This window comes from Erinaceus europaeus, chromosome 17 (assembly GCF_950295315.1).
Source record: "Erinaceus europaeus chromosome 17, mEriEur2.1, whole genome shotgun sequence".
Lineage (NCBI taxonomy): Eukaryota > Metazoa > Chordata > Mammalia > Eulipotyphla > Erinaceidae > Erinaceus > Erinaceus europaeus.
The window spans coordinates 10,499,934-10,518,013 of record NC_080178.1 but is presented as its reverse complement, the minus strand read 5'-3'; the positions used below and the strand labels follow the sequence as shown (position 1 = coordinate 10,518,013).

At 52.7% G+C, this 18,080-nt stretch overlaps 1 protein-coding gene across 1 annotated transcript; it reads right to left on the bottom strand.

Annotated features, from left to right (window-relative positions):
- Positions 1-518: 518 nt before the first annotated feature.
- On the bottom strand, positions 519-18,015 carry TKFC (triokinase and FMN cyclase). Its single transcript, XM_016189681.2, has 18 exons — positions 17,919-18,015; positions 16,380-16,487; positions 10,325-10,514; positions 9,137-9,247; positions 8,859-9,040; positions 4,934-5,012; positions 4,631-4,720; positions 4,089-4,123; positions 3,904-3,988; positions 3,714-3,803; positions 2,925-3,041; positions 2,540-2,659; positions 2,255-2,392; positions 1,759-1,865; positions 1,568-1,671; positions 1,451-1,484; positions 1,262-1,351; positions 519-968 (listed from the first exon to the last, which is right to left on the bottom strand). The coding sequence occupies exons 2-18, from the start codon at positions 16,380-16,382 to the stop codon at positions 807-809; spliced, it is 1,737 nt and encodes a 578-aa protein (XP_016045167.1). The 5' UTR covers positions 16,383-16,487; positions 17,919-18,015; the 3' UTR covers positions 519-806.
- Between the last annotated feature and the right edge of the window lie 65 nt (positions 18,016-18,080).

Genomic DNA, 18,080 nt, shown 5'->3' with positions numbered 1-18,080 from the left:
GTCATTTCTGGTTCCACAGATGCCAAGGTGTGAAACCCTAGGCCTGTGTCTCTGAGGTTGGCTTGGAGCAGACACAGGACTCAGAGCTGTGACAATGAGTTCATGCCAAAGCCTTTGAACGTACCTCAGGCACTGGCCAGGGGTGTGTGCCAGGCTCTGCCCCTCCTGCTCTCCTGGAAGCCACCAGAGATTGTTCTAGAAAGACACTCAAGGGTTGGCTGGGGGTAGATTCTGCTCTCTCCCCCACCCAGCTTAGAATACAGTGATTCCTTCTCCTGTTGGTGTCTCCTTTGCTCCCCAAAGAGCCTCTACTATGTCTGCTGGCTTAGTGCAGACAATGGCACTCCCCGGGGGCATAACACATTGGGAGGGGAGGCCCCGTACAGCCTGTCCAGCTGCACAACCTGCCTCTGGGTCTTGGGTGGGAAATGGGCCACCTGCAGTCATGTCTTATGTCCTAGAGCATTGGTGGTCACCGTGTCCACTCACCTGGAGACAGAAAGCCCACGGGAATAGGATTTGTTGTTTCGTATGGTTTATTGGCTTGCTGTCTGCCCTGGCTTGGGCTTGGGTACCTTTCAGAGGAGGTCAGGGCCAGGTGCAGGTGGTATCACCCAGCCATGTTGAGCATGAAAGCCAGGCCCTGGCTGGAGCAGAGCCAGGGGATGGGGGCAGGACCCCCACCCTCCCTGAGGAGGACAGCGCAGTGCCAAAGGGACACCTACTGAATTCAGAGGCCAGGGGGGGGACAGCTGGAGTTGGAGGAGATGGCAGTGGCCGCCTATGCGTGGCAGGGAGGGAGGCGTTCAGGAGCCCTGGCTCTGCATCACCTCCAGGATGGCACGGAGAATGGCCGCGGCTGCCACCGCCCCAGGGTCTGGCTGCTCCAGTCGTGCCGAGCTGATGTAACTGGCTCTCCCAGCCCCGGCCTCCATGTTCTTGGTGGCCTCAGCTGCAGCTTCTGCGCTCTAGGGTGGAGGGAGGTGCGGAGGGGGGGGGCAGAATGTGGGCGCAGGCTCAAGGTCAAGGTACCAAGCTTCCTGCCTTAGGGCCCAGGTCCTCCTATCCCACCTTGGCTAGCAAGACACCACCACCAATGTCACTGGGGTGGGAAGGTTGCCTCTCTGCCTCTGGCAGTCCAGGGGCCACCACCGACTGGAGGGTTCACTGTGCCCCAGACAGACACACAGGGTGGGGGGGGCAACTCTGTGGAGATGGGGGTCCCAGGGGCTCCGAGCCATTTCTTGTGGCTCCTGCTCACCTTGACAGCTGTGGTCAGAATGGGGATCAGCCCAGCCCCGGGGCTCTTCCAGGCCTGTAGCTCTTGTCCTGCTGCCCACAGCGAATCCAGCTGTACCAATGTGGGGAGGGGCTGAGGTCAAGCTTTGGGGGATGTGTACAGGGTGGGGGCTTGCGCATCCAGAAGGGGAGGGGCTGGGTGCATACACACCATGGTCCTGTCTCCTGGGGCCGCCTTTCCATACCTGCAGGGAAGTGTAGGAGTGAGGGTCAGGGCCCCCACACCCAAGCCTTACTCCCAGGCACCCCAAGGCCAGCTCTGGCTCACTTCTGCATGGCCTCCAGGCCGGCATCCATGGCAGCAGACCAGGCCGGGAGGTCAGTCTTGGCTTTGAGTGGCTGGGCTGCAGCCGTCAGGAACAGGCCATAGAGCTGTGTGGACAGAGTACTGCATGTGAGAGCTGGCCCAGAGCTCCGCTGCCCTCCCATCCATGAGCGGGGGATGCTGCTGGCACTCACTGCCCCGGAGGAACCCCCCATCTTCTCCAGGAGCAGGACGGACAACTTGGAGAGGAGCTGGGCAGGGCTGGCGGGGGGTGGGCCCTGCTTCAACCAGTCCTGGATGGCTGTAGGCAGAGAGGGGAGGCCAGGGGCTCAGAACCCAAGGGGGACACAGCCTCACTGCCAGGTAGAGGGGTGGGTGGGGGCTTGAGGATTCTTGGGGTGCTGAGGGGCACTGGGGATAGGTGCTGACAGTCATTTAGTGGGGGGGGGGAGTGATGCTGCCATCACTGAAAGGTAATGTGTCCCTCTGACCTGGTGTGTCTACCCCCCCAAAAAAAAAGCACCTCTTTCTGTAACCTGGCATTTTCTGAATCACCCCACTTGGCAAGGTCAAAGCTGGGATCCCCAAGTGAGCAATTCAAGTGTTTTGGGAACTGTCTGGGTTCAGCAAATGCCTGGATCCCAGTGTCAAGGTGCCTCGGCATCCCCTCCGGCCCCACAGCTGGCTCACCTCTGGCAGCACGGCTGTGGGTGGTGCCACAGTCCCCATCACCGGCAGCCCGGTCCAGGGCATTGAGCTGCTCCTCCAGGCCCAGGAGGGTGGAGCACACCCGCTCTAGCACCAGCCCCACACGCTGGGAGGCTGAGCCTGGGGGGTGGATGGAACGTGGCATCTGGCTCCACGGGGTGGGAGATGGGGAACCGGGGGGTCCCTGCACACCCCACAAAGCACCCCTACCTCGGCAGGTTTTAGATCAGAGCCCAGGCCACTGTCCCCAATTACAGGGCGGTGTACCTGCTACAGCAGTGGAGTCAGGGGCCTCCGGGGGATCTATGGGAGCTGGCCGGCTCCGCTTGCGCCCACTTACGGGGACCCGGGCCACATTGGGCCACGCTGCTGCAGTGGTCTCAGCATCTGAGGACAGGAGAGGACCTCAAGACTCAGGGAATGGGGCTCCCTCCACCTCCACACTCATGTCTTGAGTGCTTACTATGGACAAGAGAAGCAGAAGGGAGTCCCAGGCAGGACCCCAACACCAGCCTCCACAGCTGGCCAGAGAAATCAAAGAGGGGTCTGAAGATCACAGCTCCACAAGGCCTATACCCCACCCTCCTTCTAGCCCCATGGAAGTCTGGCTGGATACCTCCCCATCCCCAGCACCCCAAGTTCCAGGCCTCACCTATCAGCTTCAGCAGCGGTTCGTCCACCAGCAGGAGGGTGAGAGAAACACCAGGCATCTCCAGGGCTGACATGAAGGTGCCCACCAGTGCCCGGGCAATCTTCACCCCGAGGCCCTCTGCAAGGAGGGCACAAGGAATGAGGTCAGGGGGCCACCCAATCACCATCAGAGATCAGAGCGCCACACAAGAGGAAGAGACAAGGACTGGGAGTAGGGGCCCTGAGGTCCTGGGGCATCGCCCCAAAGGTGCCCCAGGTGCCTACATTCCCTGGAAAGACAGATGGTTGTCATATGCCCTCCTGGCTAAGCCCTCCCAGCTCCCAGGTGCTATGCTAAAAGCGTCCACAGGCTTGACGTCATGTAATCCCAGGCAATGTTTTGTGGCAGGGGCAGTCATCATTATTGTTTTATGTGTTGCCACTAAAGCCTCACCACTCCGGACTTTTTTTTTTCTTTTTAAGGTTCCTGGCAGGAATATTTTTGTTGTTTTGACTTGAGAGAGATAGAAAGAACACTACCACAGTAGGGCTCCACTGTGCCGTCACGAAGCCAGAGCCATGTGCACAGAAGGCCTGTGCTCTAGCGGGTGAGCTATCCCCACCCCTTCCTTGGGCTGGAGAGAAGATGCCAGGGCCACACACCCTCAGGCAGAGCAGCTGGCTGAGCGAGAGGCAGAGGAGCCATGGTGCCTGCACTCAGCCTCTCTTTGGAGTTGAGGTCATGGAGGGGACAGTGGGGCCTCCCAGAGGTGACTTTGGTTCTTTGGGGGAGCGGGGAGGGAGGACTTACCCAGACATCGGATGGCAGCATTGGCCACGATGCCCAGCTCCAGGAATGATAGGCCACCCAGGTTGTTGACCATAAGAACCACGGAAGAGCCTGCAGACAGGAGGACAAGGGTTCGGGTGAGACCCTCCCTGCAGGGATGATAGGGATAGGCAGGGGGCTGGGGGAGGGACAGTGAGTGACAGTTCCTCACCGGCTTTCAGAGGCACGTGGGACACGTTGGATGGGCTGGTCATGTGGTCTAGCATGAGCTTCACGATCTCATCAGTGGTGGCCATCTGGGGGCGTAGGGGGCAAGGGTGAGCTGTGTGTGGTTGGGGGGGGTGGGGTCGGCTTAGGTCAGCCTGGGCCCAAGGGTTGGGTTGGGGGGACACCTACCTTTATCCGTCGCACACCAGCCTCCCCGTGGATCCCTATGGACAGAGCACTCACTGCAGACCCACTCGGGCCCTAAGGTACCTCCACTGTGGGCTTTGCAAGGGGGGCACATGTGTATATGTGTTTGTACTTGAGTCTGTGTGTGTATAAGGGTGGAACACTGAAAAACTAGTCTCAACTCTGGGAGCTAAAAGCTTGAGTTTTTAACTAGTGAATACCTTGGATTAGGCTCAGTCACCATTTCCAGAAAAGCACCCTTCACTCTGGGAGCAAAATGTAAGGAAGAGAGTGGCTTTTGGGGTGGCCGCTCAAGGAAGGGCTGCACACAGCCAATGTGGGGGGAATGAGGACCCAAATAGTGTGAGCAGAGGCAGGCAGCTGGGTAATGCCCACAGGCCTAGGGCTGGAGCCCTGGATGTGAACACGGCGCAAGGACAGATGGAACTGGCTGGGCGCAAAGCCAGGTGGGCATTCCCAGGACAGAGGCAGAGGGGGACCGAACCTGGGGAGCAGGCCAGACAGGACATGGCCCGAGAGCTTACCCAGGCCCAGCTCGACCTCATCGGCAGTAAGCTCAAAGGTGGGTTTGGAGCCAGGGACGCTGCAGGAGGACAAGCTCACTCCCAGTGTGCCTGTGAGTGAGGGGCGAGGGTCACCGTGCTGCTGCTGGCTCCGGGCACTTCCCAGGCAGCTCTGCCCGCCATAGCCTCATGGCTGGGCATGACTGAGCAGTGCCCCGCAGCCACGGCACTTTCCCTGGGAAGCCCTCCTGGGCTGCTGCTCCAGGAATGTGCTGAGTCCCAAGGCCTCCTGCTCCCCTCCCCCAAGCTCTGGGCCATACTCACCCATGGCTTTGGCGACTTCGCTCACCCGCTTAGTGATTTCCTCCAGCCCCGCACCTGCCTCTGCCAGAGCGCCCGCCACCTGCACCCACAGAGATGGGGGTCACTGCATCACTGGGGGGGAGGGCTGCTAAGTGGGGAGGGGACCTCACTCTGCTGGACCCAGGTTCAAACTCCCAGGGGAGAAGCTTCACAAGCAGTGAAGCAGGGCTGCAGGTCTCTCTCTTTATCTCTCCCTCTCTAATTCCCCTTCCATCTCAGTTTCTCTCTCTCTTTTGAACATATGTATTCATATATGAGAAAAAGAGAACCAGAGCATCACTCTGGTACATGTGATAATGGGAAATCGAACTTGGGACCTCATGCTGGAGAGTCCATAGCTTTTTTTTTTTTTTAAATATTTATTCCCTTATGTTGCCCTTGTTGTTTTATTTTTGTAGTTATTATTGTTGTTGTTATTGATGTCATCGCTGCTGGATAGGACAGAGAGACATGGAGAGAGAAGGGGAAGACATAGGGGGAGAGAAAGAGAGACACCTGCAGACCTGCTTCATCACTTGTGAAGCGACACCCCTGCAGGTGGGGAGCCGGGGGCTCGAACCGGGATCCTTACGCCCGTCCTTGCGCTTCGCACCACCTGTGCTTAACCTGCTGCGCTACCACCTGACTCCCCGAGAGTCCACAGTTTCACCCACTGCGTCACCTCCTAGACCTCTTACTTTCTGTCTCTAGCCAATAAATGAAAAGATTTTTTTTATTATCTTTATTTATTTATTGGATAGAGACAGCCAGAAATTGAGAGGGAAGGGGGGACAGAGAGGAAGAGAGACAGACACCTGCAGCACTGCTTCACGATTTGTGAAGTTTTCCCTTGCAGGTGGGGATTGGGGACTCAAACCTGGGTCCTTGCGCATTGTACAGTGCACGCAACCAGGTGCGCCACCACCCGGCCCCCGAATAGATTTTTTTTTTATTCTTTTTTAAATTTATTTATTCCCTTTTGTTGCCCTTGTTTTATTGTTGTAGTTATTATTGTCGTAGTTGTTGGATAGGACAGAGAAATGGAGAGAGGTGGGGAAGACAGAGAGGGAGAGGGGGAGAGAAAGATAGACACCTGCAGACCTGCTTCACTGCTTGTGAAGCGACTCCCCTGCAGGTGGGGAGTCAGGGCTCGAACCGGGATCCTCATGCCGGTCCTTGTGCTTTGCGCCACTTGCGCTTAACCTGCTGTGCTACAGCCCGACTCCCCCGAATAGATTTTTTTTTTTAAATTTATTTATTTCCTTTTTGTTGCCCTTGTTTTTATTATTGTTGTTGTTATTGATGTTATCGTTGTTGGATAGAACAGAGAGAAATGGAGAGAGGAGGGGAAGACAGAGAGGGGAGAGAAACATAGACACCTGCAGACCTGCTTCACCGCCTGTGAAGCGACTCCCCTGCAGGTGGGGAGCCGGGGGCTCGAACTGGGATCCTTATGCCGGTCCTTGAACTTTGCACCATGTGCGCTTAACCCACTGTGCTACCGCCCGACTCCCCGAATAGATTTTTTTAAAAGTATTCTTTTAAAAAGAAAGAAAAGGACAGGGACTGGGAGGTGGCATACTGGGTTAAGTGCACATAATATGAAGCAAAAGAACCCGTGCAAAAATCCCAGTTTGAGTCTCCAGCTCCACACTGCGGGGGGAGGGGGGGGTCATTTCACAAGCGGTGAACCAGGTCTGCAGGTGTCTCTCTGTTTTTCTCCCTCTCTATCTCCCACTCTCCTCTCAGTTTCTCTCTGCCTCTATCCAATAAAAATGAAAAATGGCCACAGGAGTAGTGTTGGCACTGAGCCCCATCGATAATCCTGGAGGCAAAAAGAAAGGAAGGGAGGGAGGGAGGGAGGGAGAGAGGGGCTAAAGGACAGCCCAAGAGTGGAGCAGTGTCAAGAGCACTGGACTTTAAAGCCTCTATCTGGGGGAGTAGTGTGTTAAACTCCTCTCTTTTCAGGAGTCAGGCGGTAGCGCAGTGGGTTAAGCGCACATGGCGCAAAGCCTAAGGACCAGACTAAGGATCCTGGTTCGAACCCCTGGCTCCCTACCTGCAGGGGAGCCGCTTCACAAGCGGTGAAGCAGGTCTGCAGGTGTCTATCTTTCTCTCCCCCACTCTGTCTTCCCCTCCTCTCTCCATTTCTCTCTGTCCTATCCAACAATGACAACATCAGTAACAACAGTAATAACTATAACAATAACAACAAGGGCAACAAAAGGGAATAAATATAAATTTTTTTTAAGTTTTATTAAGAAAAACAACAATAAGCCTCTCTCTGACAGTTTCTTGCGTAATGTCCAAGTCCTACATCTATTTGGAGTTGACTTTTGTGCATGGGGACACATGGTGGTCCTGTTTTGGTCATCTGCAGCTTTTTTTTTTTAACTTCTTTACTGAGGGATTAATGTTTTACAGTTGACTGTAAATACAACAGTTTGTACATACATAACATTTCTCAGTTTTCCACATAACAAGACAACCCCACTAGGTCCTCTGTCATCTTTTTCCATCTTTTTCCAGGGCCTGTCCTCTCCCCCCACCCACCCCAGAGTCTTTTACTTTGGTGCAGTACACCAGGTAGGTCCTCTGCAGCTTTCAACCCAGCTGTCCCAGTTTCATCTGTTGAAAAGGTTCACCTTTCACTGCCTCAGGAGGGGGCTCAGTGGTTAAAGCATTAGAGCTTTGAGCATGAGGTCCTGAGTTTGTCCCTCAGATTCGCATGAGCCAGAGTGATGCTCTGAGTCTTTCTCTTTCCCATAGATAAATAAATCTTTTTTTAAAAAAAAAATCAGGAAATACTGTGCATGTACAAACTACTGCATTTACTGGTGGCTGTAAAACATTAATCCCCCAGTAAAGAAATATATATAAAAAAAAATCGGGGCTGGGCGGTGGCATACCCACTTGAGTGCAAACACTGCCATATTTAAGGGCCCAGGTTCAAACCCCTGTCCCCACCTATAGAAGGGAGAGGGAGCTCCACAAGTGCAGGAGTATCACTGCAGGTCTGTCTGTCTGTCTATCTCCCCTCTCCCTCTCAATTTCTCTAAGTCCTATCAAGCATTGATAAAATGAGTAAATCCTAAAAAAATTTTTTTAAAGCTTTTCCTCCATTTTACGCCCTAGGCTCCCTTGTTATAAATTAGCTAGCTGTCCACAGGTATGAGGTCTCACTTCTGGGCTCTCAATTTATTTATTTTCCTTTTTTGTTGCACTTTCTCAATTTTTTAATTCTCTATTTTCTTTTTCTTTCCTTTTTTTTTTTTTTTGCCTCAGGGTTATTGTTAGGGCTTAGTGACAGCACTACGAATCCACTTCTCTTGGAGGCCATTTTTTTCTGCTTTATTGCATAGGACAGAGAAAAACTGAGAGAGGGAAGAGAAAGAGAGACACACACAGACCTGCTTCACCGCTTATGAAGTGACCCCCTGCAGGTGGGGAGCTGGGGCTCGAACTGGGATCCTTGCTCAGGTTGTCACACTTTGTACTATGTGAGCTTAACACGGTGTGCTACCGCCCATCCCACTCTATTTCCCTTTTCTTATAAAGACAGGCACAGGGAGAAAGATTGGGATATAGACAGAGCGAGAAAGAGAGACACACCTGCAACACTGCTCCACAGCTTGTGAAGCTTCCTCCTTGCAGGTGGGGGCTGGAGGGGGTTTCAACCTGGGTCCTTGGACACTAATGTGTGTACTTTACCAGGTACACCCAACCCTAACCCTGGGCTATCGGCCCTATTCCAATGGTCTGTGAGTCTGTTTCTGCCCCTGTACCAGGCAGTTTGGATCATAACAGCCTTCTTCAGGCTCAGACAGTGGAGGGGTGGGGGTGGGGTCACAGAGCAAGAAGCGCTGGAGGCTCCCAGGGCTTGGGTGGAGGGAGGGGCTCAGCCCACCTTGTGGATAAGCACAGTGCCACAGAGCCCCCGACGGCCAGCCTTCTTGAGGACGGAGAAGGCGCTGTCGTCCCCAATCACCACCATCTCCACAGCGATGCCCTCTGCTCGGGCCTGCTCCAGGGCCAGACCGAAGTTTAGCCGGTCCCCCGTGTAGTTCTTCACAATCAGGAGGGTCCCCACTGCCAGAGCAGCCAGCAGGGTCCCGTCAGCATGTGCCCTCGCCTCCCACACAATTCCCTGCCCCGTGTCTGCCACCCCCTGCCCGCCAGGCGTACCTGTGCCCGCCTGTGCTACTGCCCTGATGGCGGCCAGGATGCTGCCCACGGCCGGAGAGGTGAACACAGCTCCCGCAATGACTCCTGTCAGCATCCCCTTCCCGATGAAGCCTGAAGACAGACAGACAGACAGACAGACAGACGAGGCAGGGTGATGGAAGAAGGCTGTGGGGCTTCTCAAGCTGCTGGGCTTCAGAGTGGGGAGCCTGGCTCAGTGCTTGGAGCTAGAAGCTCTGGGGCCTGGGAGAGCTCATCTGGAGGAGGAAGCACCTTACCAGGTTCCAGGCCCTGGATTAGAGCCCCAGCACCATCACTGCACTGGGGAGAGCTCCATGGATGGTGGAGCAGTGCTGTGGTGTCTCTCTGTCCTCCCTTACCTAGTCTACAAAAAAAAAAAAAAAAAAGGGAGTCGGGCAGTAGCGCAGTGGGTTAAGCGCACATGGCGCAAAGCGCCAAGTACCAGCGTAAGGATCCCGGTTCGAGCCCCCCAACTGCAGAAGGTCGCTTCGCAAGCGGTGAAGCAGGTCTGCAGGTGTCTATCTTTCTCTCCTCCTCTCTGTCTTCCCCTCCTCTCTCCATTTCTCTCTGTCCTATCCAACAACATCTATGACAACAAGCACAACAACAACAAGGGTAACGAAATGGAAAAAATAGCCTCCAGGAGCAGTGGATTCATAGTGCTGGCACCGAGCCCCAGCAATAAACATAATGGAAAACAGCATAATGGTTTTGCAAGAGATTTTCATGCCTGAGGCTCTGAGGTCCCAGGTTCAATCTCCAGCACCACCCTAAGCCAGAGCTGAGCAGGGCTCTGACAAAAATAGACAATTATATATGAAAGAAAAAAATAGTGACAGGAGTTTTGCAGTGGATGGATAAGCCAAGAGTTCAATCCCTGGCACTGAATATGCCAGAGGTGGCTTTGCTCTTGCTCACTGTCTCATGTGAAACTCTCAAATGAAATGAATGAATCTTGGGGAAAATAAACTAATGTAGAGACTGAGGCCCAGGGGGAGGGTTGGCAGGGAGTAGGAAAGTGGGATCCAGGCTCCTGCCCTTGGCTCTGGCTGGGCTCTGCTCTGAGGGCTTCCTACCAGCACTGTGGAGCCCCATCCACTCTGCCCAGCACCCCAGCTTACGGCCCCCTGTTCACTCTGCCCAGCACTCCACCTGACCCAAGGTACTCACCAGCGTGGGCAGGCTCGTGGCCGGAGCCCCCGCCCGACAGCAGAGCCACCCGGCCCCTGAGGCTGTCCAGGTCAGCGCGCAGGGCCACTCGGTGTCCCTGTAGGAGCTGCAGGCTGGGATTGCAGGCCACTAAGCCAGCCAGGGCGTCATCGGCACAGCCCGCCACAGAGTTCACCAGTTTCTTGGAGGTCTGTGGGAGAGGAGCGAGGAGGGGATTGGGGTGAGGGTCATGAGGACACCCTACCTCACCTGGGAACACAGCAGGGCAGAGCAGGGCGGCATGGAGGTTGCAGCCCTTAGGCCTGGGTTCAGACAGGCTCTGAATTGCGAAGCTCCCTGAATGGGCTTTGTAAAGAGGGTGCTGCTCCTGTACTTGGCACCAGTAGGTCTTAAGGGGGACCCAGAGGGCTCGGCCCCCAGCGACACCTAGTGGCTAGAGGAGCCACCTCCAGCTGAACTGAGTCCTGCCTGGGAACCACTTATTCCTGGTTCCTTGGTGCAAACATTGCCATTTTCTGGGGTTGGCAGGGACCATGGACAGCCCACCTGCTCATAGACAAGGAAAGAGTGCAGGCCAAGGAGAGAGAGAAAGAGGAAGAGAGAAAGGGAGAGCAGAAGAGTGGAACTGCTTCTCAGTGACAGGTGTGTATGTGTGTGGCCAAGGAGTTGGTACAGTGGATAAATCCTTGGGCTCTCAAACATAGTGTCATGCGTTTCATTCCCAGCATCCCGTGTGCCTGGGTGATGCTCTGGTTCTCTCTCTAGCTCTCTCATTGATACTTTTTTTTTTTTTTGCCTCCAGGGTTATTGCTGGGCTCGGTGCATGAATCCACTGCTTCTGGAGGCCTTTTTTTTTTAAAGATAAAAAAAAAAATTATTTATTCCCTTTTGTTGCACTTGTTGTCTTACTGTTGTAGTTATTATTGTTACCGTCGTTGCTGGATAGGACAGAGAGAAATGGAGAGAGGAGGGGAAGACAGAGAGGGGCAGAGAAAGATAGACATCTGCAGACCTGCTTCACCGCTTGTGAAGAGACTCCCCCTGCCGATGAGGAGCCGGGGGCTCAAACCAGGATCCTTCCACCGGTCCCTGTGCTTTGCGCCACCTGCGCTTAACCCACTGCACTACCTCCCAACTCCCCTGGAGGCTATTTTTTCCCCTTTCGTTGCCCTTGTTGTTTATCATTGCTGTTATCATTATTGTTGTTAATAGTATTGTTGTTATTGTTGTTGGATAGGACAGAGGGAAATGGAGAAAGGAAAGGAAGACAAAGAGGAGGAGAGAAAGATAGACACCTGCAGACCTGCTTCACCGCCTGTGAAGCGACCCCCCTGCAGGTGGAGAGCCGGGGACTCAAACTGGGTTCCTTAGGCCAGTCCTTGCACTTCACATTATGTGTGCTTAACCCGCTGCGCCACTACCCAGTGCCCCAATTTTGTTTTAATGAGAGAAATTCTGAGAAAGAGATACAGAGAAAAAGACACAGAGAGAAAGGCCAGAGCTGAGAACGGGGTTTGAACCTGAAACTCTGTCTACCTCAGAGTCCATGGGCAAAGCCATCACACTAGGTCAGCACTCTGCTAAATTTTGTTTTTTAAACATTTTATTTATTTGATAAGAGACAGAGACATTGAGGAGGGGGGGAAGACAGAGAGGAAAAGAGACAGATCCCTGCAGCCCTGTCTCACCGCTCGTGAAGCTTTCCCTTTGCAAGTGGGGACCAGAAACTGAACTCAGGTCCTCGCGCACTATAATGGAAGTGCTTAACCAGGTGTCCCACTGCCTGATCCCCCAAATGTTTTTTTTTTAATTTTTAATTAAAATTTTTTTATTATCTTTAATTTATTGGATAGCGACAGCCAGAAGTTGAGAGGAGAAGGGAAGCTCCGGCCCCTCAAAAGTGTTTTGTAAAAGATTAATTTGGGAGTCGGGCAGTAGTGCAGTGGGGTTAAGTGGGTTACCCCCCCACACATGATAAGCCAGAGATAAGCAGTACTCTGGTGAAAAAAATTAAGCAGCACTCAGCCCAGCGGGTAGAGCACCAGACTTGCAAGCATAAAGTCCCAAGTTTGATCTCTGGCATCACATATGTCAGCGTGATGCTCTGGTTTTTCCCCTTACTCCATAAATAAATAAATAAATAAATCTTGCAGCCTGGGAAGTGGCACAGTGGACAAAGCATTGAAATCTCAAGCATCAATGAATCTTTTTTAAAAAAATATTTATTTATTCCCTTTTGTTGCCCTTGTTTTATTGTTATAGTTATTATTGTTGTTGTTATTGATGTCATTGTTGGATAGGACAGAGAGAAATGGATAGAGAAGGGGAAGACAGAGGGGGAGAGAAAGACAGACACCTGCAGACCTGCTTCATCGCTTGTGAAGCGACTCCCCTGCAGGTGGGGAGCCGGGGGCTAGAACCAGGATCCTTACGTCGGTCCTTGCGCTTTGCATCACCTGCGCTTAGCCTGCTGCTCTACCGCCCAACTCCCAAATGAATCTTTTAAAAAACACTTTTGGGGGCACTTGATTGAGCGCACATGTTACAATGTGCAAGGACCTGGGTTCAAACCCTCAGCCCCCACCTGCAGAGGGAAAGCTTCACAAGTAGTGAAGCAGTGCCGCAGGTGTTTCTCTCTCTCTCTCTCTCTCCTCCTATTTCTCTCTTCTGTCTTGACTTCTGGCTGTCTCTAGCAAATAAAATAAAGGTTAAAAAAAAAGTTATAACAGGGAGTTGGGCGGTAGCGCAACGGGTTAAGCGCACGTGGCGCAAAGCGCAAGGACCGGCATAAGGATCGTGGTTCAAGCCCTTGGCTCCCCACCTGCAGGGGCGTCCCTTCATAGGCGGTGAAGTAGGTCTGCAGGTGTCTATCTTTCTCTCCCCATCTCTGTCTTCCCTTCCTCTCTCCATTTCTCTCTGTCCTATCCAACAACGACGACATCAATAACAACAATAACTACAACAACAGCAACAAAAGGGAAAATAAATAAAGTTTAAAAAAAAGAGTTATAACAAATCTTTAAAGTCTTTTTCATAACCATTGTATCATTTCATCCCTGTTGAGTGCTTTTTAAAAAAGATTTATGGTTCGAGCCCCTGGCTCCCCACATGCAGGGGGGTCGCTTCACAGATGAAGCAGGTCTGCAGGTGTCTGTCTTTCTCTCCCCCTCTCTGTCTTCCCCTCCTCTCTCCATTTCTCTCTGTCCTATCCAACAACAACGACATCAACAACAACAATATAACTACAACAACAAGGCCAACAAAAGGGAATAAGTAAATAAATATAAATAAAAAGATATATGGAATCGGGTTGCAGAGCACCTGGTTGAGCGCACCTGTTACAATGCCCAAGGACCTGTTTTCAAGCTCCCGGTCCCCACCCACCACTGGGAAAAGTTTTGCAAGTGGTGAAATAGTGCTGCAGATATCTCTCTGTATCTCTCCCTCTTTTTTTTAAAGATTTTATTTATTTATTAATGAGAAAGATATGAGAGAAAGAACCAGACACCACTCTGGTGCACATGCTGCTGGGGATTGAACTCAGGACCTCTTGCTTAATAGTCCAATACTTTATCCACTGCACCACCTACCAGACCACTGCATCTCTCCCTCTTTATCTCCCCTTTCCTCTCAATTTCTGGCTGTCTCTACCCAATAAATAAATATAATAAAAAAAATTTAAATTTAAAAACTTATTTTGCTTGGGGGTAGCTAACATGGTAGTCATGCAAAGAGATTCTCATGCCTGAGGTTCTAAAGTTCCAGGTTTAACCCCCTGCACCACCACAAGCCAGGGCTCAACCATGCTTTGGTAAAAAGAAAACAGAACAACAACAACAAAAAAAAACCACAACAAAAAAAAGCTGGGGCCAGGCAGTAATGGAGCGGGTTAAGCATACATGGCACAAAGCTCAAGGACTGGAGAAAGGATCCTGGTTTGAGCCCCCAGCTCCCCACCTGCAGGGGGGTCACTTCACAAGAAGTCTGCAGGTCTGCAGGTATCTATCTTTCTCTGCCCCTGTCCTACCCAACAACAACAGCAGCAATAACAACAATAATGATGATAAACAACAAGGTCAACACAAGGGGTAAAAATAGCCTTCAGGAGCAGTGGATTCGTAGTGAAGGTACTGAGCCTTAGTGATAACCTGGAGGCAAAAAAAAAAAAAAAAAAAAAAAAGGACCAGGTGGTGGTGCACCTGGTTGAGCGAATGCGTTACAGTGCTCAAGGACCTGGATTTGAGCCCCCGGTCCCTACCTGCAGGGGGGGAAGCTTCGCAAGTGGTGAATTAGTACTGCAGATGTCTCTCTTTCTCTCTCCCTTGCCGTCTCAATTTCTGGCTGTGTCTATCCAATAAATAAAGATAATAAAAAGAATTTAAAAAACATTAAAAAAAACACTTTTGGGAGTCGGGCTGTAGCGCAGCGAGTTAAGTGCAGGTGGCGCTAAGCACAAGGACCGGCATAAGGATCCCGGTTCGAACCCCGGCTCCCCACCTGCAGGGGAGTTGCTTCACAGGCGGTGAAGCAGGTCTGCAGGTGTCTATCTTTCTCTCCTCCTCTGTCTTCCCCTCCTCTCTCCATTTCTCTCTGTCCTATCCAACAATGATAACAACAATAATAACTACAACAATAAAACAACACGGGCAACAAAAGGGAATAAATTTTTAAAAAAAAACACTTTTTCACGGGAGATAGGATTTTCTTTTCAAGATTTAAATTATTTATTTAATAATGAAAAAGATAGGAGGAGAGAAAGAACCAGACATAACTCTGGGACTGAAATCTGAACCTCAGGCTTGAGAGTCCTACTCTTTATATACTGCACCACCTTCTGGACCATGAGATAGGATTTTCTTTCTTTTTCTTTATATTTATTTATTCCCCTTTTGTTGTCCTTGTTGTTTTTTATTGTTGTAGTTAATTGATGTCGTTGTTGGATAGAATAGAGAGAAATGGAGAGAGGAGGGGAAGACAGAGGGGGGAGAGAAAGACAGACACCTGCAGACCTGCTTCACTACTTGTGAAGTGACCCCCCTGTAGGTGGGGAGCCGGGGCTTGAACTGATCCTTGTGCCAATCCTTGTGCTTTGCACCACATGCACTTAACCCGCTGTGCTACTGCCCAGTCCCCAAGATAGGATTTTCTATGAGAGATATAGAGAGGGAGACAGAGAAACCAGAGCACCTCTGTGGTATGGCACCAGGGATTAAACCTGGAGCTTTAAGCATGCCAATGCTGGGTCTACCAGTTGAGCTGTTTCCCCAACTTGAGTGTTCTGAGCTCGTCTCAGTTCACCTCCCTGACTGCCCTATACAGGATGGAGTAGCCTGGCAAGGAAACTGAGGCACAGTGAGACAACTCTGGTCCTGGTCACACGGCCAGCAAGTCCACCTGATACTGGGCCGGTTCCATTTCTGCACATGCTGCTGTTTTTCTGAGGCTGCAGACAGCAAAGGTCTTGGCTCTCAGGAAAAGCCTGGACAGGTGACTCTCAGAACCCAGAAGAGGCTGCAACATTCCTGAAGCTGTGAGGAGATCTCCTGCCCAAGCCCAGCCTCTTGTGCCACCACCCTCCAAGAAAGCACCTTGCCTGGGGTTTGCAATCTTCCCCAACCAGAGCCAGAGAGAGCTGGAGAACCAGTACTTCCCCTGGCTCCCAGGGGATGGAAGAGGAAGGGCAGCTGAATAGACACTATTTGAGGCCTCTGCAACTGTGGTCTTCTGTAAAAGGTCACACAGCTTCTCAGTGGCTGGCTGAAATTGGAACCCAGGTCTGTCCAAGGCCTGCCGGGGTTCAGAAAGTTCTAAGGTGGGCCTGGAGCAATGCCCAAGCACATGCTGAACCTCCTGCGGTACAGAGCCCATCTCTGAGGCCAGCCCATGAGAAAACTGCCTTGATTCACTGACATTTTTGTGATGGGTAGTCACTTCCCTGAAGTTCAGGGGGCAGCAGCGTCTCTCCAGGGGACTTCAGCATGCCCAGGGCTGGCACCCCCACTACTCCAAGCCACGGCACCCTGCCCTTCCTTAAGCCGGTTCTCTAGGGACTCACCATAGTGCAGAGACCGAAGCAAACTGCGTTCACACTGTCTCGTTGGGAGGCCGGGCCAGCGGACAGGTGCTACCTGGGGGGTTAGCACAGAGGAGGTGGCAGCCGCACCTGCAGGTAGGTGACAGCGTGAGCTGCGGGTGGCACTGGCAGCCTGAGACTGGCATGGGGACGCTTGCAGGACCCTAGTAATCAGGGAGCTGGCTCAGACTTTGATCCCAGTTCAAATTCTAGGACATGATCTGGGAATGAGGGAAGAGTGTGGGGCTGGCCAAGGTTCACAACTGCCCTTGGCTGGCGGCAGGCAGATTGATCCATGTTGGCATGGGCCGCCTGTGCCCATTCATCAGCACAGAGGGACTTCACCTCTCCCACGTGCTTGTCATGAAGTAGGACATCTGCAAAGTCACCACACACCTGCTCTCACAGGCATGGACTGGCACGGTGCAGGAGGGGGCAGGAAGCAGTGGGTTCGGGTTCCCTTGTGCATCCGGGAAACTGACTCCCAATCTGAGTGACTCCTCCAAGGTCAATGCTTGTCAGAGGACTCACACCAAGTGTTCTTTTTTTAAAAAAAGAAAAAACCCTAAGTCCTTTTCTAATGCGATCCCACAGTGGCCAAACGCAGATGGCTACTTTGTGGTCTGGGAAGTCACCGTGTTAAGTCACAGCGATGTTTTAGCTCTGCTCCTATTAGTCCGGTTCAGAGGTGTTGGGAGTGGGGGGTGATTGTGGGGGTGTGTGGTGATTCCAGGGGTTTGAGTATAGGTCTGGAGCTGCAGGAACTCGGGCTCCGTCTACCCCTGGGCTCTGCCTCTGCCTCTTACTGGGATGAGGGGTGTTTTAGATAAAAACCACTTCCCCTAAACCTCAGTTTCTCGTCTGTAAAATAGGACTGTGGCTCCCGTAGTTTTCTACAGCTGCTGCAAGCCACGTGGCTCCCCTCCTGCAGCCCCAGGGGTCTTTCTGATGCCCGTTAATTATCGGAAAGACGCAGGGTTAGCCTATTTTTCCAGGCTTATTAAAGTTCTGAACCGGGAAATTCCAGGTGTTTTTTTTTTTTTTTGAGGGGGGTTCTAGGGAGGGTGCACAAAAAGCGCAGGCCTGAGATCCTTGGTTTGATCGCCAGCACCTGCACATGAAAAAGAGGTGCTATGACCTGTCTCTCATTAAAATATAAATAAAAATTTAGCTTTGTGCTTGAGATCAGTGTTTGCACGAGCGGCCTGGTGGGTCCCTCAAAGTTAGAAGACTTAAAACACCACTCCAGGGGGCGCATGCGGGTGCCCCCCACCTCCAGGCGAGGCCCCGGGGCGATCGATCGGTCACTGGGGTCCATCTGCAAGGTCCGGAGGTGCATCAGCACGTAGAGCTTTTCCCTCCCTCCCTTCCCCCGGCCTCCGCCATCCTTCCGGTTCCAAATGGAAGAACAGCCCCGAGAGCCCCGGGACTGGAATGTGGCTCGGCACGGCGCGGCCGGGGGCGCAGGACCGGCGGAGGGTCCGCAGGCAGCACCCCACCCGCCCCGCCCGCCACAGCCACCTGCGTAACCGCCGCTGCTTCACAAGGCCCCTCGGCAGCGTGCCCTCATCCGGGTCCTTGGCGCGGGGGGGCGGGGCTCGGCGCGCGAGGGGCGGGGTCTCGGCGCGCGGGGGGGGCGGGATCTCTCCGGGTTGGCCATTTCGGGCTCCCGGAGTCCTCCAA

What these genes read in the sequence shown, in the direction of transcription:
- TKFC (XM_016189681.2), bottom strand. An exon ending in AGTAGCACAGGCGGGCACAG is followed by an intron (nt 9,041 to 9,136) that starts GTACGCCTGGCG and finishes CTGCTCTGGCAG; the next exon opens with TGGGGACCCTCCTGATTGTG. An exon ending in TGCTGCCATCCGATGTCTGG is followed by an intron (nt 3,042 to 3,713) that starts GTAAGTCCTCCC and finishes CCCTCCTTGCAG; the next exon opens with AGGGCCTCGGGGTGAAGATT.